Source organism: Xyrauchen texanus, chromosome 25 (genome assembly GCF_025860055.1).
Source record: "Xyrauchen texanus isolate HMW12.3.18 chromosome 25, RBS_HiC_50CHRs, whole genome shotgun sequence".
Taxonomy (NCBI): Eukaryota; Metazoa; Chordata; class Actinopteri; order Cypriniformes; family Catostomidae; genus Xyrauchen; species Xyrauchen texanus.
The window spans coordinates 24443159-24469508 of NC_068300.1; the positions used below are offsets into that span (position 1 = coordinate 24443159).

General features: G+C 40.3%; 1 protein-coding gene across 2 annotated transcripts; it reads right to left on the reverse strand.

The window, feature by feature from the left end:
• Positions 1–209: 209 nt before the first annotated feature.
• Positions 210–23359, reverse strand: si:ch211-112c15.8 (tumor necrosis factor receptor superfamily member 1A). Of its 2 annotated transcripts, none has more exons than XM_052092183.1 (10): positions 23217–23359; positions 21458–21548; positions 21200–21304; positions 20940–21065; positions 14237–14342; positions 3429–3487; positions 3161–3307; positions 2919–2956; positions 2657–2795; positions 210–967 (listed from the first exon to the last, which is right to left on the reverse strand). In XM_052092183.1, the coding sequence occupies exons 1-10, from the start codon at positions 23244–23246 to the stop codon at positions 648–650; spliced, it is 1161 nt and encodes a 386-aa protein (XP_051948143.1). In that variant the 5' UTR covers positions 23247–23359; the 3' UTR covers positions 210–647. The 2 variants fall into 2 exon arrangements, with proteins under 2 accessions (XP_051948143.1, XP_051948141.1); XM_052092181.1 differs by having other exon boundaries at positions 2919–2959.
• Between the last annotated feature and the right edge of the window lie 2991 nt (positions 23360–26350).

Genomic DNA, 26350 nt, shown 5'->3' on the forward strand with positions numbered 1-26350 from the left:
TGTCTCATTGGTTGCTTCTACCTGAGAGAGCCCCTGAGAGAGATGGATACACAACACATTTATGTTTTCAATTATATATTAATTTTATATAACTTGATTCCACATTTTCTGTTATGTTTATTTAATTTGTTGAATGGAATCAATAAAAATTGTTAATAAAAAAAGTATTGTACATTTATTAAGAAAAGATAAAATATACACTGTTGGGACAAAATGAGTGTGAAATAATACTTAATGTAAAATATGACTGAGAATGAATAATCTTTAGTGCCTGTGATTATCCTATCAACCGTGTTTATCCTGAAAACCAAAAAAAGTATCTTTATAAGTCCATAGTAGATACAATAAATATTTAGAACATGTTTTAGATTAAAATATGAAAGGTTAAATTGCTCTATGAATATTCACATTAGTACAGTATAGTGGTCACTAAATGTGACTGTGACCAAGAACATGGCACTAACCAAAGCTGTGACCAAGAACATGGCACTATTCAATATGACTTTGTTTAACATTATGCAATATATTTATATTTAACAATGGCTGGCAGGTCCTTGTCAAATGAAAAAAGTACAAGAGTCTGCAATACAGAGTTCATTGTATATGATTGCAAAATTCAACTGTATCTCTCACACATGGAGATGGAGTCAAGATAAGGCAGTTTTTATGCTCTCTTGCAGTTGCTCTAGCTTCTCTTGCAGTTCCTGTGCACACCCTGACAGGTTCATGTAGTGTAATGTTGAGTAGATATTCTCCAGCTCTGCTCCACTGCTTTGGCTCCACAGACGTAGCATTCTGTACTGCTTTTCTAGATAGGATGGGCCTGTCTCCAGTTCTATCCTCTCCATCTGATCATCTGTCACAGAAAGAAGTCTCAGAAACTCCTTCCAGCGTTGTACAGGAATTTCTCTGATGATTGTGTAGAGTACTGGTGCTGGCCAATATTCCTTCTGCAGCACTTGCATCACTGGGGGAAAGCATATAGATATGACTGTTAGATATAGATGAATTGGTATAACCAGTAAATAATGGATTTATGTGTAAAAGTTTGAGAAAGGACTGAATCAAGTCCTTTCAATGGACCCTTTTCATAGACTGTGATGATGCATTTCCACCTTAATGTAGCAGCATGAATCTAACATGCATTTTATATTTTCAATCTTTTAATTATTAAATGTAAATATTAATAATAATAATAATAATAAACTAGTTAAAAGTGCTGTGGTGGGCTTTCAAATACAGCTGTTGAGGAAGTGACCATACATTTGGCATCTTTCTCTCTTCTGACTGCCGTAATCTTTCTCTATTGCTTTTCTCGTTTGAAAAGTCATGGAAGCTTAGTGCATTTTCTCTTTTGTTTTGGAGAAAATGGGATCACAAAAATAATGGTCTCCTATTTACAAAATATAGTAAGTTTACACTATCATAGTTTACTTACGCATTCCAAACCCAGATATGTGAAAATGGTCCGTACAGTATGAGGCAAGCTCCCATATTAAGCATTTGATATTTTTTATTGGTGCCTAATCATAACAAATAAAAGGGAAATGAAAGGGAGACTGATACAAAATTGTTATTATTCTTGTGCATTCCAAAAATTCTCTGCTATTATCTATATTATTATTACTTTTAATGTTGCCAATTTAATGTGGGGTTATAAAGCTCCAACACATACTTTCAAAGTTGCTCAAATGTGAGGGTTATTAGAAGTTAAGCCTGTTGCCCTATCTGATTAGACAATTCTAAGAAGTCCTTTGATGTTGAATTTGATCACCTTGCCTCCAGGCTTGGCATAAAAGTTCACGCAAGCCTACTTGATTAATAAATAGATAAGGCACAAGAAATACTTGCCCCTGTAATTTATTAGGAAAATAATAATCAGAAAAGAAATTTCAGTGTAAGATTCGGACATTTTTAAAACAGAGAATACACCTTAAAAGTGCAGTCAGTGATTTGCTTTGTTAGTTGCATAACTATTAAAAAGAAAGAAAATTATTTTTGAAAGATTAGGTTTAAAATGAAGTACACTCACATAAGATGAAAACTCTATTCATATCAGTCAAAAGATAATTTATGTGCACATTCAAGTGCGTCGTCATGTTGAGATTCCATAACAAGCTGAATATTACTTGCTTTATCTCGAAAATCCCCTGATGTGTTGGAATAAATTAATCATGTCTGACTGTAAATAGATCATTTCTACAATGGCTTTGGTAACAGAAAACCTTTGCTCTGGCATGCGTCTTTGCTGCATCTATGGCGGTAGGTGTCATAAACAGATATATTACTGAGTTCACATTTTATCTAAATATACACTCACTGAGCACTTTATTAGGGAACACTATGGTCTTAATAAAGTGCCCGACATGGTCTTCTACTGTTATAGCTCATCCGCCTCAATGTTTGACATGTTGTTTTTTTTTTTTTTTGGCAGCTTTCTATGTAAATTCTAGAGACTGCTGTGCATGAAAATCCCAGGAGAACAGCAGTTATAGAAATACACCATCTGACACCAACAATCATGCTACAATCAAAATCACAGAGATCACATTTTTAGATTAATTGAAGCTCCTGACCCGTATCTGCATGATTTTATACATTGGCTGATTATATAATCGCATAAATAAGGGATAAGTTTGTGTATATGAATAGTTACATTTTGGATCTCCAATTGCAATCAAAGGAGTCATGATGCTCTGCCAGTCTCCACTAAAGAGGCTGTGTGGGTAGTTGGTCACTGGAGTTCCCGAGCAAGCTTTGATGGTGGTTTTATTGCAGGCTGAGACTTTTCTGACCTTTAGGTATAAACAAATGATTAAGATAACGTTGGTAATCAAACATGTAAAAAAAAAAAAAAAACATATGCGTCATGAAAGGATATAAATAATTCTAAACAAAATTTTTACAGAAATACAAACCATTGTTGAGGGAATGTTGATTTGGTTATTAGGGTGATCTGCTGAAACAAAGAAAAACGAAATTGACAAAACACCTCAAATATTACCATATTAAGATTTCTTCAATCAGTGTGTGCTTCCAATTTTAGGAAAGTACTACATCTCAAATCACAAAAAATAAACTAATAAAATTAAACTAATTCACTTAAAGACAAAACATATGCTTTATCTATTTCAACCAAACTAAATGCATGTATGTGTACCTGGTTGAATCAGAATGTTTGGATGTGTGCCAACATGCCATCTTTTCCTATATAATACCCATATAATAAGAAGACAGAGAAGACCACCCAGTACAGCCGCAATGATCAATGACACCAACAAGAGCTGGTAATGGGGAGATAACAAACCTAAAAAAAAATAAAAAAATATCAGGCACAGAGATAAAGGGGAACATATTCAAAAAAGGTGTCAATTTACAATTATATTGTTTATCAGTATTTCTGTATTTCAATAATATTTCAAAATTACCTTGTGGTCCACTGTAAATGGTGCAAAAAGATTTACAAGCCTCGTTCTTGCAGCTTAATCTGAAATAAATTACATGAACCAACAGAAAATTTATACTGATAATAGATTTTAATTTAGATTTAGACATTAAGTTTCTATTTGTTATAGTAATTGTTAACATCGAATGAACAATATATTTTAAAGCATTAATTAATCTTGGCTAATATTTATTGATAAAAAGTGATATTATATTATGAACGTAACACATTTTAATATATATATATATATATATATATATATATATATATATATATATATATATATATATATATATATATTAAAATGTATATATATATATATATATATATATATATATATATATATATTGTCACAATCCCCTGTTGTCTGCCCTGTGTTTCTCACTTGTCATCTGTCCTAAACTACACTTCCCATAATTCCCTGCCCTCATCACTGCCAGCAGTCATTCATTGTTCTCACCTGTGTGTCGTTTATTCATTATCCTTGTGTATTTAAACCCTGTTGTTTCACCAATCGTAGTTGGTTGTTAAGTGTAAATGTATTGTTAATGTCTTGTAGATTTTTGTATGTGTTTCTGCCTGAGCCCTTCGTGGATGTTTCCTCTTGTTTATATCTTTTGTTTCCCCTCGTGGATGTTTTGTTTGTTCCAGTCTTGTTTGTCTTGTCATTTTCAATAAAGCTGCATGTAGATCTTCACTCCTCGTCTGTCTCGTAACATATATATATACATACATACAGTACTGCAGTGCTGTAGTCAAGATCACCTAAACCGAGACCAAGTCAAGACCAAGACTTTGAGGGGTTGACATCACTTACAGTTGTTTACCTTTTTTATGCTTCCTTTCTAAGTGCCGTCCCAGCCATCTCGGTAAGCGTTGCAGAATTTACATACTGCTGTTTGCTTTCTTTTGGACACTTTTTTTTGCAGATGAACTCTTTGTGGTTTAGGTCAGTGTTTCCCAACATGTTTTCTGCCATGACACACTTTTTACCCTATGGCACATCACTATCCCACATAATAACATCATTGTTTTACTTTTTAAGGACTTGTCCATGTATTCTGTCTGTCTTAGAAGCGTGAACTCGTAATGTTGGAAATTTGGCTATGCAAAAAACACAAGTAACATTTATAATGTTACGCTGTATAATGAGGTCACAGATGCCAAAAGTGCTATTTGGATAATGAAAAATCAACAAATTTATGTCTTTTCCATTTTGTAGAGTTGTACTTGCAAATACATTTTTACACAAATACACTACAATTGAGTGATGATGAAGCATCCTTTTGTGGGCAGGTGAGGAGTTGCGAATGACAGCAGACTAGAGTTTGTTAGAACAATAATGTTTTGATGGACAAAATATTAAAACTGGTTGCATAAAATACTTTGTATGGGAAAATGTACTGAATTGGCAAATTTAAAACTTTTCTGCTATTTATATGCCTTCACTAAAATACTGCAAAAAAAAAACAGAATTTATTTATTTTGAGGAATTTGATAATTTTCCATGGCGCACACCTGACAATCTTTCATGGCACACTAGTGGGCACAGTGGTTGGGAAACACTGGTTTAGGTAGCCAAATTGTATTACAGAAGATTTGGCTGACATCTTTCAGACATCACTTCAGTCTATTACGATGGACTTCAGAGGATGAACTGATGCCAACTTCAACCATAAGACATGGGATACTTCATATGCCATTGCCTGAACCTTGGAATTAGGGTAGACCTCACCGAAATTACTGGTTGGCCGAACTGTGAATCACCTTGGTCTAATGATGGACTACACTCTTGAAATGGAACACATAGACTATCAATTAATTGCCCCCAAAAGAAACTTCATCAGCCAACAAACAAGGATGTTTCTATGTAAACTTCTGCAGTTAATCCAGGATGGACTTCAAAGACATTAGTCATTAATCTTACAGTTCATTCAAAATCTTTGTTTAAACACTGACCCTTAACACTTACTTAGTTTAATTTTTTAAGTTTAAATAGTTTACATTTTAAACCATGACTTGCACTATAAATAAGTAATTTACTTTATATATTTGTTGTTTAGCCAGAGGGGAACTGGCCCCCACAGTGAGTCTGGTTTATCCCAAGGTTATTTTTCTCCATTGACCAACATCTTATGGAGTTTTGTGTTCCTTGCCACAGTCGCCTTTGGCTTGCTCACTGGGGTTATGAATACAATTATTATTTAATTACTTATTTTTAAATACATTTCACAATCATATTTTAACTAATTACACAATGATGACTCATAGACATTACATACATTACAGTATCATCTTCTGTTAATGCCTGATTTTCTGTAAAGCTGCTTTGAAACTAATGGGGCTTTTCCACTGCACGGTACAACTCGACTCAGCTCGCTTTTTTGGGCGTTTTCCACTGTGGATAGTACCTGATACTTTTTTTTAGTACCATCTCATCGAGGTTCCAAGAAAGCTGAGCCGATACTAAATGTGATGTCAATTTCCTGCAGATCACTGCAGACGGTCCACTCGTTAGCGATGAGCGAAACTTAAAAGTCTTTCAGGAAGTGTTTCAGCTGTTGGCCGCACACGGCTACCACCGGACCTACCAACAGTGTAGGGAAAAGTAAAACAAAAATATTAAAAGTGCCTACAGAACCATCAAGGAAAAGTGGAAGTGGAAAAGTGGTTCGACCAAATGGACGCTATCTAAACTGGCGAGCAATAGGAGGGAGAGTCCTCTGGATGCAGCCACGATGGAGGATGGTAGGTTTTGTTACATTAACTCTATACTCTGCTTGAAAGATTCACTTTATTTAGTTGACCAGCTACTGAAAGCTTGCTTCAAAAACAACCAGGTCAATTTAACTGTTACACTTGTGTAAAATCACCATGCAACAACTGCTTTATACAGCACAATGAGCTAGTAGCTAACAGCTAGCGGTTGTTATTGTTTTGGTCAGTTTGTGTCGTGTTTATGATGGTGTCACGGCAGTAGAGGCGGCGCAACTATGACGATCAGTCTATAATCCCACCCACGTTGATGTGGCACTAAACTGCAGTGGAAACGCTAGCTCAGAAAAGTAGAGTTGAGGGCGATTCGAACGTAACGTGCAGTGAAAAAATGGCATATGTGTGTTGTGAATGGTGCTATACAATTAAAAATGACTTGACTTTCTTCTCCTGTCTCCTGCATTCACTTTCTTGGTGTGCGTGTGCAGGGGAGGGGAGGGGTGACAGCCATTAACAGTAACAAAAAGTTCAAATTAGAAACGAGTCAAGTTACTGCTTGCATTTGAAGCAGGAAGTTTTACATCCAATCACAGTAATTATGTTAACAAATAAATCAGACAATGCACAGGCAATTTAGTGATATCCCCACAGTTGCGGTCTTGACCGGTCTTGAAATAAACTCTGTCTGTCTGAGACAGAGACATGACAGAGTAAAAATGCGGTCGATTCCAAGACAAGACCGAGACCTTCAAAAAGTGGTCTTGAAACCAAGACCGATCTCGAGGACTACAACACCGCAGTACTGTACAAAATTTTAAGACACATAAGATGTGTCACATAAACATTTGTCTTAAGATGGTTATCTTCAGCTTTAGTGTGTCAATAGGAAATATACATTTTAGACTCCCAAACATTCCTTTTGCAAATAGAATTGAATAGAATAACAGGGAAGCCTGCAACATATGACATGACATGTCGTGATTCTACACACCCGGTCAGGCTAATCAAGCCCCCGAGAGGGATAAAGGCCGACTGCAGAGGATTGTGCGGGAGAGAGAGATCATTTACGGACATGTCCGTCGTGTGTGTTTGTGTCTCTTGTTTCAGTTTATAATTAAAATATAATTTATATTGTCAAGCTGGTTCTCGCCTCCTCCTTTCCACTGAACAATGTTACACTGGTGCCGAAACCCGGGAAGGAGGAGGGATACGCCATAGTAGAGTTCTCGCTACTACCGTCCACCCCAACGGAGCAGCCGCGCCCATCTGCCGGGGGACGAGGAGCCCGGCTGCCTGGAAGCGGAGGACAGCCGCTGACCGCGAGGGGAGAAAGGGCTCCTAACCGACCGCCTGGAGTCCCCTACCAGCCGCTGAAACGCAGCGGGGTCTGAGACCGCCAACCGTGAGCGGGGAGGGGCTCGTTGCCGACCGCCTGGAGCGGGAGAACCGCTGCCAGGGGTGGGGGAGACCCCTTCTGTTCCCCAAGAACGCGGCGGGGCATTCCGTCTGCCAGGGGCTGGAGGACTGCCTCCGAGGCGCGGCTGTCGTCCATTAGAGGGTGGAGGAGTGGCCGAGGAACACGCTACGGCGTATCGGAGAACTGGCAAGTAAGTGTTTTTTTTTCATCTCTCTCTCCTCTCTCTCTCTCTCTCTCTCTCTCTCACTGCCGCTCCGCGTTGGCCTTTTCCCTCTCGTTTAAATCTGACAGTGTTTTTTTGTCTCCCTCATCCAGGAAGACAGGGCTTCGGGCACACCCTCCCCCGGGGGGGGTGCCCGAAGCGACGGACGCCACGTACACTTTGAGCGTGGATGGGGATCTGCCCTTATCCAGCAGCTCTTGTAAGAACAGTGTCTTTTGTTTCAGTTTATAATTAAAATATAATTTAAATTGTCAAGCCGGTTCTTGCCTCCTCCTTTCCATTGAACAATGTTACAAGCTGTTTTGAAGGCAAAGGTGATCACACCAAATAATTATTATTTTTTTTTTATGTTTACTGGACTTAGTATGATGTTAATTGATCAATGAAAACTATTTATGGCATTATTTTTGAAGACATTCTGATTCTTCCTGTGTGCTGGAAACTGATGTTATCAGTAGCTAATATCTTGTGTGAACGCTGTGTTTAGGGACCATTATCAGAAATTCAGCAACTACTGATGCTTATGCTAAACCTTATGCACAGGAAACGTCTCGGTTACCTACGTAACCTCGGTTCTCTCTAGATGAGGGAACGAGTATTGCTTAAGCTAGCTTACGCTACGGGAAAGATTAATCTTTTCTGAGATATTGAAGCCAAAAAATTATCCTTAATTTTGTATCATTTGTCAACGCAGTGCAGCAACTGCAGACCTTGAGCGGGCTAGCTAGCGAGCTCATTGGTTGCTCTGCGGCAACTGCTGCAGCCTATAGATCGAACTTGGCGAACTCGCGTCCAATGAGAGGCGTCCGCGCGCTTACTGCATCAAAGCCCGCCAAAATGGGCATGACTAGAGTACATATAAGCGTAGTTCGTAGGCTGGAACCCTGGTTTTATTGAATGAAGCGAAAGTCGCTCGTGGCGCGAGCACGGCCGGCTACGCAATACTCGTTCCCTCATCTAGAGAGAACCGAGGTTACGTAGGTAACCGAGACGTTCTCTTACGAGAGGTTCTCTCGTATTGCATAAGCTAGCTTACGCTATGGGAACCCATTGTCAACGCCGTGCGCGCCAAGCATCCACTGCATGAGCCCCAGGGGGGTGGACCAGGGGTAGCCCTTGTGAGTGGGGAAATAATATTTGGCCGGCAAGAGTGCGGGCCAGTGTGTGTGTGATACATAAGCACATAGTGGGAAGGGAACGACAGAGCGGCGGTGCCGGTCTGTGTGGAATGAGTCCCATCAGTGCAGCTCACCAGGGGAGCTGTAGCGTATTAAACCGCTAGTAGTTTTGCCTGCAGGGCGGGCACTTCCAGATTGTAAAATCTGACAAAGGTGGAGGGGGAAGCCCAGCCCGCTGCCACACATATGTCGTGAATGGAAATCCCGCTGGACCATGCCCACGAGGAGGCCATGCCTCTAGTGGAGTGAGCCCTAATGCCCAACGGGCATGGCAGGTCTTTTGACGCGTATGCGGCAGCAATAGCGTCCACTGTCCATCTAGACAGTGTCTGTTTCGAGGCGGCGAGACCTTTGGTGCGCCCTCCGAACGAAACGAAAAGCTGCTCAGAGCGTCTGAAAGAGGCGGAGCTCGCAGTATACAATCTCAGTGCTCTGACTGGGCAAAAGAGATTGCCGTCGCGTTCGCTATCGATGCTGGCAGCGCCGATAGGGAAATGACCTGTGCTCTGAAAGGAGTACCGATCACCTTGGGAACATAGCCGTGTCTAGGCTTTAAAATGACCCTGAAGTCACTTGGTCCAAACTCAAGACACGCAGCGCTGACAGACAGCGCATGAAGGTCTCCCACACGTTTGACTGATGACAGGGCAGTCAGAAAAACGATTTTGAGTGAAAGGTATTTCAAATCCACGTATTGAAACGGTTCGAAAGGGGGGATCACCCACGCGTGTAGCGCCCAGCGCTCTGGGTGGGGATGCCAGATCGTGCCGCGAGCTTGCGAGAGGAGATCTGCTCTCACTGGGATGGGCCACGGGGCTGTCAGTGACCGCTGCGTAAGCTCCAGGAACCATGTTTGATTCTCCCAGCGCGGGGCTATGAGGAGCACCGAGTGGCGCGTTTCCCTGATCCTCTGCATTACCTGTGGCAATAGCGAGACGGGAGGGAAGGCGTAAAGCGGGCGGTTGAGCCAGTCCTGGGCCAGCGCGTCCTCGCTTTTCGAGAAAAATATTGGGCAGTGAGAGTTCTCTTCTGACGCAAAGAGGTCTATCTCTGCTCTGCCGAATATGTGCCATAATGTCTGGACTGTTTGAGCGTGCAGGGACCATTCCCCTGGGGGAATATCATCTCTGGACAGTCTGTCTGGGCCGTCGTTCAGGTGGCCTGGCACGTGCATCGCCCTTAGCGACCGCAGGTGGCGCTGGGACCAACTCAGTATGTGTTTCGTCAGACGGAAGAGGTTCCTGGATCTGACACTGCCCTGACGGTTTAGATAGGATACCACAGACCTGTTGTCCGAACGGACCAGGACGTGGTGACCCTGAATGACCGGGAGGAAGCGCACAAGCGCGTACTCGACCATTATCATTTCCAGACAATTTATGTGAAGGAGCTTTTCCTGAACTGACCATAGGCCAAAGACCGGAGAGCCCTCGCAGACCGCGCCCCAACCCGTGTTGGACGCGTCTGTCGAGATGACTTTTCGGCGAGATACAGCTCCCATCGTCACTCCCCGCTGATACCACTCGGCCACTGTCCAGGGCTGCAGAGCTGAAATACAGGTCTGAGTCACTCTGATTGGCTGGCGGCCTGTGGCCCAAACCCGGCGAGACGCGCGGGTGTTTAGCCAATGCTGAAGCGGGCGCATGCACAGTAAACCCAGCTGAAGTACTGCTGCAGCTGAGGCCATGTAACCTAGCACTCTCTGAAATTTCTTCAGAGGTGTGAGGTTGTTCATCTGAAAAAACGCGGCTAGTCGCTGAACACGGCGTGCGCGCTGTGTAGATAAGCGAGCCGTCATTGCCACGGAGTCTAGTTCTATTCCAAGGAAGGAAATTGCCTGACTGGGCTGTAGTGAGCTCTTGGTCCAACTGACTGCAAGACCCAAACTGTTCAGATGACTGAGGAGAACTGTCCTGTGAGACAGAGGCTCCGTATGTGATTGTGCCAAAAACAGCCAATCGTCCACATAGTTCAGAATTCGCAAACCCTGACTCCGCAGGGGTGCGAGCGCCGCATCCATGCACTTCGTGAAAGTACGGGGTGCTAAGGACAGGCCGAACGGAAGGACGGTGTATTGATAAACCTGGCCGTCGAAGGCGAATCTCAAGAATGGCCTGTGACGGGGATTGATCTGAATCTGAAAGTAGGCATCTTTCAGATCGAGAGAAATAAACCAGTCCCCCTGGCGCACATGCGCGAGGAGTTTCCTGATTGTAAGCATTTTGAACGGTCTTTTTGCAAGCGCTTTGTTCAAAACCCTGAGATTTAATATTGGTCTGAGGCCGCCATCTTTCTTGGGGACAAGAAAATAGCGGCTGTAAAAACCCCGACTCAGAGGAGGTGGCACTCTCTCTATGGCCCTTTTGCACAGAAGGTTTGCTATTTCTGAACGAAGCATGCACGCTGCTTCCGTGTTCAAAGTAGTTTCGAGCCGCGCTCTGAAGCGGGGAGGGCGGCGATCGAACTGTAGCAAATAGCCCTGTTTTATTGTGCTTAACACCCATTTGGATATCCCTGGGATATCTTCCCACGCTTTGAAGCGTAATGCTAGAGGGTGAATGGCCAAATCGCCCTGATTGCCGCACACAGCGCGCTGAACAGAATGTGTGAGCGCGCTTACTGTGTTTATGCATGACTGCTCGCAGACAGCAGAGACAGGCTGTTCTGTGAGTGACTTCCCGATTGGGGTAAATGGGGAAAGTGTCACATCTGATAAGTGATGCGCGAGCATAGTCACGGGCGCGGGACTTACATGCGGAGAGGTGTTTACTGGCGATGTGACAGAGCGGGCAGAAGAGGGGCGCGCGCACGGGCTCGTGGGCGCATTTATTAACTCTAACACTCGAGCGGGTCGTAACCGCTTTATGTGAATGTGCTCTGATAGGGACACAGGACATGTAATGCTTGTGTGTAGGGTGAACACTGGATTGTGGGCACATTTTCTACACATAAGGCTTTATTTTGGGCCGCCATGGAAACGGCGTTTGAGTGCAGGCAAGCAGGTAATATCACCGGCTTGTTGGCTGCTGAATCCACCACTGCAGTAGCCTGAGAGAAGGGGACTGACAGGGGGCGTACGGGACTTACAGCTGGCCGTGTGACAGAGCGGGCAGAGGAGGGGCGCGCGCACAGGCTCGTGGGCGCGTTTATTAACTCTAACACTCGAGCGGGTCGTAACCGCTTTATGTGAGTGTGCTCTGATAGGGACACGGGATGTGTAATGCTTGTGTGTAGGGGTGAGCACTGGATTGTGGGCACATTTTCTACACATAAGGAATGTTTACTCTTTACAAGATTTCTTTGGGTTGCCGTGAAAATGGCGTTTGAGTGCAGGCAAACGGGTAGTATCACCGGCTTGTTGGCTGCTGAATCCACCACTGCAGTAGCCTGAGAGAAGGGGACAGGGGGCGAAGCTTTGACGGTGGTCCGGCCGTGGCGGGACTGAGCCGTCGTTTTCTCAACAACGCTAGGAGGACTTCGGTTGCTCAGGTTTCAGCACAATTTTAGGCCGAGGCCCGCAGGGGGGCGGCGGTCTGCGGCGGCTGTCTGAGCGCAATCGAGGGCGGCCGCCCTGTCGACGCTGAGAAGTCTGGCTTGTTGAGCTGGAAGCTGTGAAGAGGCTCGTGCAGGAGGCTGGTCACGTGGGCGGCCTGCAGAGGAGCTAGCGCGACGAGGCAGAAAGAGATTCATGGCTTGGGTGGCTTCGAGAAACGGTCAACAATGCCACTCACCGCGGAACCGAAGAGACCGGACAGAGAGAACGGCGCGTAGTGCGTTCAGCTTCTCCCATGTCGGCTAGTCAGATCTGAAACAGCCTCTGTCTGTAAGACGGCCATGGAATGCAGAGCAGATGCGGCTTGGCCGGCGGCGGTATAGGCGCGGCCAACACAGGCGGAAGTAGTTCTGCAGGCCTTAGACGGGAGCACCAGCTTAGGCCGCCATCTCGCGGAGGGCGGGCAAAGGTGCGGCGTGGAGTCTGTTGGGAGCCTGCTCAGGGGGCGGTGACCACTCGAGCCCGAGGCGGTCGACAGCCTGTGTGAGGAGGCGCGTTAGTTCCCCTTCAACTCCGGCGTGGGTCCTGCTGGATTCCTGGGCCGAGGAGGAGGTGTGTGAGCCTGACCACTCCTCGCTGTCCGAAGCCATGATGGAACAGCCCATATCCTCCGCTTCTTCGTCCGAGATGGCAGCAGAGCAGCCGCTCGGCGGCAACTGCGCGTCCCGGGTGGGCGGGGAGGGTGAAGGCGATGCTCGAGGGAGGGGCTCCGGCGAGGCAATCGCTTCTACCACTGGTTCCGGCAGCCTTTGAGAGCGGCGCTTTTTTTCTGCGTGGCTGAATGGAAGGCGGCGCGGCGGCTTCGGTCCTGAGCGCTTCGAGTCGAGCCCGCAGGGTCCACATCGGCAGCTCCTCGCAGAGATCGCATCCGCCTTCAGCGAGGGCGAGCTCTGCATGCCCCACTCCCAGGCAGAGAGCGCAGATGACGTGGCGGTCTCCGGTGCTGAGAGGGGCGCGGCATGAGGCGCAAGTGGAGCGAGGCATCTTTAAAAAGACGCTCGTACTCTTTTGTGAAGTTCGTAAGAACTAGCTTGCTTTAAAAAGGATACGTCGCCGGATGGCGTAGCTCGCAGGACGGCTGAAGGTGGCGAAGACGGCCGGCTTCTTCGAGCGCTGTCCACGCTTGCTTGATGCCCCTCGAACGGCAACGCGGCTTCCAGTTCAGAGATGCGAAGAGCTTCGCTGAAGAGATGAAAATCAGGGTTCCAGCCTACGAACTACGCTTATATGCACTCTAGTCACGCCCATTTTGGCGGGCTTTGATGCAGTAAGCGCGCGGACACCTCTCAAGTTCGTCTATAGGCTGCAGCAGTTGCCGCAGAGCAACCAATGAGCTCGCTAGCTAGCCAGCTCAAGGTCTGCAGTTGCTGCACTGCGTTGACAAATGATACAAAATTAAGGATAATTTTTTGGCTTCAATATCTCAGAAAAGATGAATCTTTCCCGTAAGCTAGCTTACGCAATACGAGAGAACCTCTCGTAAGAGAACCCACAACCTATAAACCTACATGCTAAAAGCCTTGAATAAGCTTACCAAAACCTTTAAACAAGGCGACCAGCAATGTGTCTCGACTGACCACTTGTGATCAGATCACCCAAAACATAAACAGGGCCTGGGCCAAAGATCCCGGTTCTCCATAAAAAGCATTAATTAACAAAAACATTTCTGAAATGTACAAAAATATAATATTTTAAATCCACTTACTTTTCACAATTTTGGCATTGTCCATCATTCAAAAAATAGCCATTTCCACAAACTGCTGTTGTGGTTGTAGTTACTTGTGGGTTGCATTTCTCTCCACAGTTTAAACCTGAGTGACAGATAAATTAAAAAACTGTCAGTGGATTCAGTCACAGTCTCCAGACCACAAAAGGTTCTGCTCTGTATTTATACAGTAAATGTAAAATATATTAGTTAACCTTACTTAAAAAAGCATGTAAACTTTAACATTTTAATCTAAGTAAATTGGCAGTAAATGTACTTATAGTAAAGTGATCTAGTTATAGTCCATTTTACTTGAGCCAAATAAGTGTTTACTTGATTTTTTTTCCTGATCAACACTTTTTATTGATTCAGACAAATGAAACAGAAAAGCCAAATATATATTAAACTTTTAACCCCCATTATTCCCACTCCCAATCAACAAATATCCCTGTGGTCAAACTTGAGAATACACACAAAACAAAAACAAAACTATATATATATATATATATATATATATATATATATATATATATATATATATATATATATATATATAAATAATAATAATCACATACATTTAAAACTGCACATCTCTCTCCACTGCCCCTCTCCGAGAGGCTTCCAAAAATGCCAAATATCTGCCCCAATTGTATTAAATAAGTTGCCCAACCATCTATATGACATTTCTTTGAATGCCGCTACCCTGCCCATCTCTGTGCACTACTCCTGAAATGAGGGCGCTCCAGCTGATTTCCATCCCCTAAGGATGACCTGTCTGCCGATCATAACACTGGCTAGGACCCAATTTTGTATGTATTCATCCCCAATAATAATGACCGTCCCATTGCCTAAAATACAGAGTCTGGGATAAAATAAAATTTGAGTGTACAATACATCACACATAAAACTGAACTCCCAATCAAAAATCTTGGATCTTAATACACCACCAAAAAACATGGGTTGTTTCCCCATCTTCTGATCGCCAGCAGGTGGGTGTGTCTTTAAGACCAAGAGGGGGTCTAGAGGGGAGTCCAATAGAATCTATGTAAAAATTAAATGCTTAAATTGCATATGGTGCATCCTTGCATCTCTAGATGTAGACTTGACATTTTTTAGAATCCTAGCCCACACTCCCTCCTCCAATACTAAGCTTAAATCTTTCTCCCATAATCTCTTGAGAGAAGTTGATGCTCCATCCCCCAGACTCTGAATTAGCAGAGAGTAATACACTGATGCCTCATGACCTTTTCCAAAAGCAATAATCACCACTCCCAGAGTATCCACTGCTTTAGGAGGTGTATGCTACTCCCAAAAGTAGTACAGAGCAGGTGGCACAGCTGTAAATACCTGAAGACTTAAATCCAAAAATGTTGAATCATATTTTCAAAGGATCTCAACATTCCACTCTCATATAGGTCACCGAACGTATTAACCTCCATCACAATCCACTCTGTCCAGCAGAAAGGGGACTTAATAATACATCATTTTGGGTTCAGCCATATGCTTGAAGTAATATTTAAATAAATGTCAGAATTAAACACTCTGTACACTTTTGTCCATACTGCGTGCAAATGCGAGATAACAGGGTGTGACTTAATTTCTCCGGTTAGTTTGATAGAAAGGCTTTGCAATGGCGAAATAGGGGCAAAAATATCCTGCTCAACACAAAACCAGGGATGGGCTCTCTCAGGTGGAAGCTACCAATGAGCCAAATGTCTGAGACCAAATGCATAATAATAAAACAAAATCTTGGTTAGGTCTAGCCCATCTTTGTCAATCGACCTATATAACTGAAGTGTAATCTGGGATGTTTATCATTACAAATGAAGGACTTCGCTATGCTAACAAATTGCTTGAAATAAGACATCTGTAGGGAGAGATTGTAGCAGGAGTTGAATTTTGGAATACAATTCATTTTAATAATATTAACCTACCCAATCATAGATAAATGTAATGAAGCCCACCTGCCCACATCACTCGAAAACCTTTATATTAAAGGGTCAAAATTAACACACAAATTTGCTGGGAATAAAATACCCAAATACTTAATGCCCTGTTTGGGTGCCTATATCCAGAGTAAAATAATCTGAAATGAATCCATTAGAATGTACCACCACTACCGGGTGTCTATAAAGTAACCTAATCCATCCAATAAAGGTATCCCCGAACCCGTACATTTCCAAAATCTTAAAAAGATTATCCCATTCTACCATACCAAATGCCTTTTCGGCGTCAAGTGAGATGGCAGCAACCGGAGTCTGATCATTCGCCACTGACCAGATGATATTGATGAAACGCCTAATGTTATCAGAGGAGCTACGGCCCGAATAAACCCCCACCTAATCTATATGTATAAGAGATGCCATAACTTTACTTAATCAGTTAGCCAATTTGAACAATATTTTAATGTCTAGCTGGATCAGGAAAATTGGACGGTAACTCATACACTCACTTGGATCTTTGTCCTTTTTAAGAATCAGACTGATCGTGGCTTGTGCCATGGTTGACGGAAGCTTTCCATTCTTTAATGATTCCATATAAACTAGCAAAAGTGGAGCCAGTTCTGTAGCATAAGATCTAAAAAATTCAGCGGCAATGCCATCTGGCATTTGGCGAGCCTTACCTCGCCAATTTCCTCCAAGGTTATCTCAGAATCAAGAAAATTTTTTTGATCTGCAGTCAGTTTAGGAAGTTCTAATGGTTCTGGAACTACAGAGATCAAGATATAATTCTTTAAAACCATTATTAATATAAATTCCCAAGGTAAATATTTTTTTCAGATTAACAATTTTTATTAATTCACATATTTGAACAGAGAAAAACTAAACATATATACACAGAATCAACATTAACCCCCACTATTACCCTTCTACCTGCCAATCCCCAATCCCACCCTGGCCCCCAACAACATCCCAGTGGTCATAAATTATATAGACACACACAAAGAAAATAAACAAATACAAAAAAAAATTATATAATACTAATAATCACACATCCATAAATTACATATATCTGCCCCATTTCATGGATGTGTGATTATTATTATTATTATTATTATATAAGGTGCGCACCCTTGCATCTCTAGTTTTTTAGAATCCTAGCCCACTCTTCATCCTCCAATACCAAGTTTAAATCTTTCTCCTATAATCTCGTGAGAGAAGTTGAAGCTCCGTCCCCCAGACTCTGAATTAGCAGGGAGTAATACATTGATGCCTCATGACCTTTTCCAAAAGCAGTAATCACTAATCCCAGAGTATCTGCCGCTTTAGGGGGGTGTATGCTACTCCCATAAATAGTACAGAGCAGGTGGCGCTGCTGTAAATATCTAAAGAACTGATATCTGGGAATCCCAAAATGTTGAACCAGATTTTCAAAGGATCTCAACGCTCCACTTTCATTTAGGTCACCGAGTGTATTAACCTCCCTCACAATCCACTTTGACTGACAGAAAGGGGACGTATTAATACGTAATTACTATGAGAATTTAGGAGCGTGGAACTATAGAGGTCAAGATAGAATTCTTTAAAAGCATTATTAATCTCATTGGTCGAGGTAAAAATTTCACCACCAGCAGATTTCACTGAGGAAATGGTAGAAAAGACTCTCTCTGCTTTATATATCTAGGCAAAAGTTTCCCTGCTTTGTCCCCCGACTCAAAATATGACTAAATAACCAAAACTCCACCTTCCATGACAAAATAGTATTATATCTGTATTTCAATCAGGTCAATTCTCTGAGGCCATTAGATGACATTCGGCACTTCAGCTCTGCCTCGGCACTTTTAATATTCCCTTCCAATTCCATGAGCTTGTGCTTTGGACTTTTTGGTGAATGAGGCATACTGTATGATCCAGCCCCTAAGAACCGCTTAAGTTCTCCATATAGACATTGATTTCAGTCTTTATTCAGGAATTCAGGATTTTGCAAAAGGGATACATTAAAGAGCCAACTATTTAATCTTTTGTGTGGCAACACCTCTAAACTCACCATGGCATTAACTAAGACTAAAATGTTTCCAATTGAAAAATCAACAACAGATGAAATGAGGGACTTGGATATAAAAAAATCTATTCTAGAGTAAATCTTATGGACTAATAAAAAAATGTATTGTCCCTACCAGATGGGTTCAAAATTCTCCAAATTTCTGTAAGACCAAGATTTTTACACATTTTGTGAAGCATCAATGTTGCTCTAGGTGGCTTACACACTTTTGGTTCACTATGATCAAGGACTGAGTCCATCAATACATTAAAGTCTCCTCCCTATATTATATCATGAGGGGTGCCAGCGGCTTGCAAGATCCCTTCAAGATCTATAAATAAGCCCTGATAATCAATGATAGGTGCATAAATATTAGCCAAAATAAGACTTTGACAATAATGACTCTTCCTAATTGATCTTTACTCTGTTTGAGACATTTGAATTGTAGATGTTTACTTATCAGTGTAATGACTCCCCTGCTCTTACTCGAGCCAGCACTATAAATAAAAATGCCTGCCCCATATTTTTCAGCTTCCTGCGGGGGAAAGATGTGTTTCTTGAAGAAACACTATATCATATTTTTTATGTTTAAGAAAATAAATAACCTTGCTTCTTTTTATGGAGTGCAACAACCCATTCACATTCCACGTGGAGAGAGACAATCCACTCATATTAACATTTGACATATAAGAAGAAAATGATTGTGTGTCAAAAACAAGATTATAAAGACCCCATTACAACATTAGTGGAACCATCAAACCCGAACATCCCCCAGAACAAAACAAACTGAAAAAAAAAATGTGCGCATTAACCCTGCACTTGACAGCTCCAACTGGCATCCATCCCTCAAAACTCAAACAGTCCATGCACGCCTACGTGAGCCCTACAACAAATTTGCCATCGGACTGCTCAAGTCTGGTGATTCTATACAAATTTTGCAAGACAGAATAACACAGCAAAAGATAATCTATACAACAAACTCCTGCCAATAGGTTAAATAAACACAAAGAGCATGTAGATTTATCCACAAAACGGTCCTGACGGTGGACTACTCTACAAAATAAACACCAGCCGATAGGTGGAATAAGCAAAAAGAGTGTGTGGATTAATCCATAAAACAGCCCTGAAGGTGTGTTACTCTAAAAAATAATCTGCATCTGCTGGGCAGAACCAGCACAAAATAAGGCCATCTTTAGCATCTATTCTCAATTTAGCTGGGAATATCTGTGCAAAAGTGACTTTCCGCTGATGTAAAAGTTTCTTGCATTCCTTGAATCGATCACGTTTATCTCTTGTCGAGTTTGCAAAGTCTGGGCACGAGAAAATGCTGTGGTTCTTCCAAGAAAGCCTGCCTTTACCCCTTGCATAAGACAAGAGCATTATCGGATGATCTCACAAATTTGGCCTTTCTCCCTATACGGATCAACGAGCAGGAACCCTATGAGCTTGCTCGATTTCCAGCTTATGGTCTGTTATGACGAGCAGATTCGGAAAGAGTCCATCCAGGAATTTCACCATATCCTGTCCCTCTACTCCATTCAGGACTCCGACAACACTGACATTATTCCGCTGGCTGCGGTTTTCCGTGTTTTCCAACTTCTCCCAGACACACTCCAAATCCACCTTGGTCACTAGTGTATTAGCAGATAATTCCCTCTCCGATGACTCAAGGTAATCGATCTGTTTTTCGACATTCCCCACTCTTGTAACCACATCAGTGAACTTTGCCTCTAAGGCTGTGATCGATTGACGTATCACAACAAGATCCTCCAAGTCAGCAATGACCTTCATCAGCATTTCCAACATGTTCAGCATTTCCCTCCACATAACCCGCACCTCCCCAACCAAGTCGACTCCCAGGCCTGTGGCCTGCTTGGGGGTGTCAGATTGAGCATGTAAGTGTCTTTTAATGTCTCCAGAGACTGAGGATTTTGAAATCTTTGATATATTGTCCTCCTAGACCAGTGTATTGAATCTCATTGGTTTATGTCATTAAAAGTATTAAAACTAGCAAAGTGTGCAGAGCTCGCCGTTCAAACATCCGATCCTCGCATGGCGTTACCTGACTCTACTTGATTTTTTTAAGGCAATTGGTTTCCACACTTTTTACAGTGGTACTGTATGTATGTATATATATATATATATATATATATATATATATATATATATATCGTCAGCTGTCTGATGAAAAACACATATCTCCAAAAAAAAAATTTTAAGAGCAAGGAACAAAAAAAAAACTCTTTTTCTCATAAACAATCTTACAAGACACTTGTTAAACAGACAGCCTGATTAAACATCTTGTCATTGGCCATTTAGATGCACAGTTCAAACAGTAGTAAAATGTCATTCAGTGCATTCCGTCTATGGTTAAAACGTCTAAATTGGCAAAAGTGGAGATCCATTTATTTTTATCAGACAGTGACGATATATAAATATATTAAATATATATATATATATATATATATATATATATATATATATATAATATATTAAATATATATATATATATATATATATATATATATATATATATATATATATATATATATATACATACAACCATTCAATTTCATTGCAACTTTTTTCCATGTAATGAAAGTGAATGGTGACTGACATTTTGTCAAACATCTCTTTTTGTATTCCACGGAGGAGAAAAAGTCAAAAGGGCTTATAATAACATGAGGGTGAGTAAATGATGACAGAAATTTTGTATACTTACATTCTGTGCAGTTTTGGCATTTTTCACAGGTTATACAGAAGTCAGGATTTTTTGAGTAATAACCAGGTGCACATGCACAAACTCTGTTATGTGTTGAATTACATGGCTGCTCCTCTATTTGTAATCCTGTAAAACCAAGGCATGAATTTAAGTGTCTTACATTCTTTCAGATGTACCAGCAATGTTTATGCAATTATATAAATTAAAAATACCTAAAATGCTACAGGCAATAACTGAGCGTATTCTGATGTTTTACTTACCATCACAATGACTACAACTTAAACAGTTCTTCAGTTTATTTGGATGGGCAGTATAAAAATCGTCTTTGCACCTACAACAGGTGGACTTATTAAGATAATGAGATCCTGTAGGAAAAGTCAAAATTATAATAAAATAAAATAAATAATAAATAAATCTCAACAAATGTATTTTATTTTTATGATGAGAAGACCCATTATTAAGTTACGGTGGTTTTATTGTGACTTTTATTTTAGCCAAAGGGAGAACTGTCTGTTTACCTGCTGGACAGTCTTTCCTGTCATTCCAGATAAATGACCTTTCACAGTGGTTTTCACATTGGGATTGGGTGGCTAGAAAGAGAATGATTACCTGCAATGAAGACACAATGATCTCAACTGCCATCAAATAAAACAATAAAATATATGAGCTTTACTTTTTTGGAGGTCCATGAAGAGTGGAATTATTCTCATACTGAACCAAAGCTTAAAATGTTTTTGATCAAGTTTGCAAGATTGCTTTAAAATCTTTTTAATCTTAATTCTTAAATATAAATTCTTAAAAGTCTACACATTTTATTTTTATTTTTTATTGTTCCCTCTTTCTCTCCCTTAAGAAGTCATGTTCTTTTTGATACAGGCCTAAAACACTGTATGCAATCCGATCATTACTACATTCATAACAAATACCATGACAATGGATCAGAAGGTACAATAAAATCACCAGTGTCACTTTAAAATGTGACTCATAGCTTTCAATGCTTTATGGTACAGTTTGGTTGATTTGTACACAATATATCAGTTTTGGCTAGGAACTAAAAATATTACAGAAAAATTCAATCATTTTAGGTATACCTATAGATATATAGAAATGCAGTACCCACTTTATATTAGCTGGCCTTAACTGCTAAATACTTAACCATTTGATACAATGTACTTATTATGTAAATACATGTTGTTGCAATGTAGTTACACTGTTAACTTTACCCCTAATCCTAGTACAACCCATACCCAAAAACGTAACTCTAACCCCTAATCCTAACCCTACACTTACTCCTAAACCTACCCATACTTAATTTTGCAGAACAACATGTAGTTACACAGTAAATACACGGTATTGTATGTATTTAATGTTAGTACATAGTCGTTAAGGCCACCTAATATAAAGTGTGACCGAAATACAGATATCGGTTTAAGTAAGTGACAAAAATACATTGCTCCATTGTACTGTAAAGTATGAATATTTATGTTATTGGACATTGTGGAATAAGAATATATCCCAAAATAATTTGTTTCAATTAATTTTTAACCTATTCAAGTGTGTGCAGTTCAGTTATACAGTATAGGTGATAATGTACATTCAGTTATCGCAAAATAAACCCCAAAAGGGTCTTGCACCCCCCAGCCGGAGTTTATTTTGCGACTGGCTGAAGATACATTATCCTTACACGTCTACTTGCCCAATAAATTAATAAATTAAATACTGATTTTCATTTGAAATTCATTGATATTATGTTATTATGTGAACAGAAAAGATTGTGGAGTCTCTAGAGTCTCTAGAAACAGCTGAATTCCACCCCCGGTTTGCATTTGAGTTCTGTTAGATCTCTTAAGTGCTAATTTTGCGAAAATGACTTCTCATTATCCCACTTATATAATGACTTTTTGCTAAATAAATTAATAAATGGACATGAAATATTGATTTGAGTTGAGTTATTTTATTAGCTTGTAGAGATTGCGTGTGGAGTGAAAAGTGAAAAAAGAAAGATAATTCGTAATCCCCAAATGAAATATCACTTTTCTGCACAAATGACTAATCAGAATGGAATATTCCTGAGATCCGTGTAATAATATTAATTCATATTAATTCATTTACATTTCATTTATTTTTCATAAACAAACAGCAGACAGCATAGGCAACACATAGCAAGTATTAACAATGATGTACTGATACTTAACCATAGTCATGACATGAGATGTAGAAGTAAGAAAAAGCAGAAATCATAATAGCAAAAGATGATCAAATTGGGAGGTCACTTACCAGAACAAAACACAAAGTAGACACAGTCATGGTCAGTTAGTTGAACAGTTTCAGCTCAAGAATCATGAATGATGAGCAATAGTAGCATTTGAATTCATAGAATTCATTGCATCTGTGGTATTCAGCTAATGCTTCACTTTGATATGCTTAGACAGGAAGTCGAGTTGCCATGCCAGATAGCTTTATGTGTAAGATGTAAGAAAATGTAAAAGATGAGAAACAGGAAAACACGTCAGACCATTAACCTCAACAGAACACTGAGTACAGATTTCATTATGAGATCCATGATATTGTTAATAACCTTTATGTGATTGTTTATTTCAGATTTCATTTGAAAACTGTATAACATACAGTTCACCTAACATAACAATAACAATAACAATAAAAAAAAGCATGATGACTTTAACCAAACAAAGACTTTAAAAATACAACATATTTTGAAACCGTGACATCCAGTGGAGAGTAAAAAGCTGGTGCAAAACTGTGATTAAACAAAGAAATGCTACCAATAACTTCACTGGAATGCTTTATGGTAGCTATTCAAAGGCCAATATTAGTCTTATATAGCAGGTTAGTCTTATATTAATGTCCTCAAGACCACTTATGGCCATTTAAACCTGTTTAGGGTTGCTTGCTTCTCATCTCGGTATAGCTCTCAGTAGTGTGGTCTCTGCTTTGGCTGGATGTGATTTTTAAGCAAAATAATGAAAGATTACATCACATGGTATTTAAAGCTCTAGTACCAACTTTTTTGGTTTTAGTTCTGGGTATTTCGCAGATGCCTTCTTATCAATGCTGAAAGGGGACTCCACGGTGAACTTTCACATTTTTGAGTCACTCCTTTTGGGTTTGACCTTGTGATGTGCAAACCAGATCTTTAACCACTCAATTACTGCCAACACCACATCAAGCCTGTAGTCGTGACTTGATGCCAGTCAGGAAATATTTCTTCTCACAGTCATAGACGTTATTCAGAGTTGTATTACATTACATTTTTGACAGGAATGAAAACAAGGCTGCGAGGAAAAGACTTACTGACTCTTTTTGTTGGTTGATCATTAAGCTGGTGAAATGCATCTTTCTGAATCATTTCAGTAGACAACAACAACAAAAACAAAAAAAACTCTAAAACAAGAGTTGTGAAAATTAGATGTGCTCTAGGAGCTTTATAACAACCTTGTTTTCATTCCCAGTCTGTAGACATACATTTGTTAATTAGAAAAAATTAGAGGAAACAAAAAAAATAAGGGTTTTATTCTGGGCATTTAAACATAATTATACCAGACCCCTCATTTATTGCTAAACATTTTGTTTTTGAAAATAACATATTGCAAACAGCTGTTTTTAAAACTGATGATTTGTTTTACTAGTTTGAGCAACTCAAAAATTATTTCCCCATATTTCCCCCATATCTGTTATACAAATTTGTGTTATGTTTAGTGATTGACCGATTAATCAGCCATTATTTGGCCCTTTTGCGATTGCTGATACATCGACCGAAATAATGGAGTGTGGAATGTTGGACACTTTATGTACTCTGCAGTTGCAGGTGGCCGAGTTCACTTGGCCGATTAATGGAAGTGTTAAATTTCCCTTGTGTCATGGTGGGTTCAAGTCCCCCCGTACTTAAGTTCGTACAAAAATATGAGGTGGTGTGCTCTCAAAGGATTTTTGTCAGAAAGAATTGAACCGTTTTGCAATTTCAAATTTCTTTCTTTTGCACATACGTGCTAAGGCAGAAAGCTTTTATAGCATCAATGCAACAAAATGGAGAGCAATGCAACGCATGGGGTGTGTAATTCATAGTTTATCTACCTATTTTATCATTCTTGTGTGGACACATATAAGGATGGGAAATGTAATTTTGTTGCAAATGCTTGTCGCTGCTTTAAGTGGCTAAATTAGAAGTTTTATTGTTATTCTTTATTAACATTTCAAAAATGCATATAAACTAAACTAAATGTCAAAATCCTCAAGTAAAACGGAATTATTATTGATAACAATTTACTTCTGCCATGATTCTGAAATCAACATGCCCCATCTCGGAAAGTTGGGGCTCAAAGAAAATCCCAAGTCTCCCACTCATATTTACGACTTTGTTGTGCTGCTCATGTGCACTTAAAGTTGCACTCAGTAACTTTGGTCTTTGTATCATCTTGGACTTACACTGACACCTAGCGGTTTGGATGCTGCATAATTAAAAATCAATAGTTTTCAGTTTCAGATGCCATTGTAGAAATGTAGTATTCACAGTCAGTCATGATTACTTTAATCAATGAGTGAAAGTGTCAAATAACAGGACGGTAACTGAGATTAAGTGAGTAGTATTCGGCAGGTCATGTGATTCCAGCAAGGCAGCCCCCATGTGCGGACACTCCATGTAGAATAAAACAGCTTTTATAAGGTTACTGATGTGACTGGAGTCTTTATTTTAATGTGAGTGCTCATGATTTCCTGCATATATTGCAATATTAAAATGAATGTCTTCAGGAGTTAAACTTTTTTAACGAGGAAATATTTTCTGAGTGCACCTTTATCCTCTCAAACGTTATGGGAGTGACATAGCGCTGAAATGCTGCGACATCATAAATATGGCTCTTTTAAAGTGAAAAAAAAATGCAGTTATGACAAAGTAATTATTTTTCAGATAATTCCTTGTCTCTCTGGAAAATGATTTTTGTTAACATAAAGTGGAAAAAAAAAACAGTCCTCTTTTGCAAATATAAAATATGGCTGTTAGAAAATGTTGTTTTTAGAAATGGTGCATTATAAAAAATCCATTATAGCACTATAAGATCTAAATGAACAATTTAAAAGGGATTTTGGGCATGGTATGGTTGACATTTGCTCATGAGTACTTTTCAAGTACATAAATAAAACATTTATATACAATTTTTAAAAAAACTCAAGTAAATTACAAACCCCTAAAAATAATATTTACGTATTTTTACTCAATTACTTTACATCCCTAGTTATTATTTTTAAGTTTTAGCGAATTTGAATAAATATTGTATAAATTAAGTGTTCATTTCACTTTTGTGAAATTTTGTGTACATCTTATTTGCTGCTGCTAAATTATATTATGTATATCTACATTTTTATATCAGCCGTCCTCCCCTCAGCATCAGCCATTG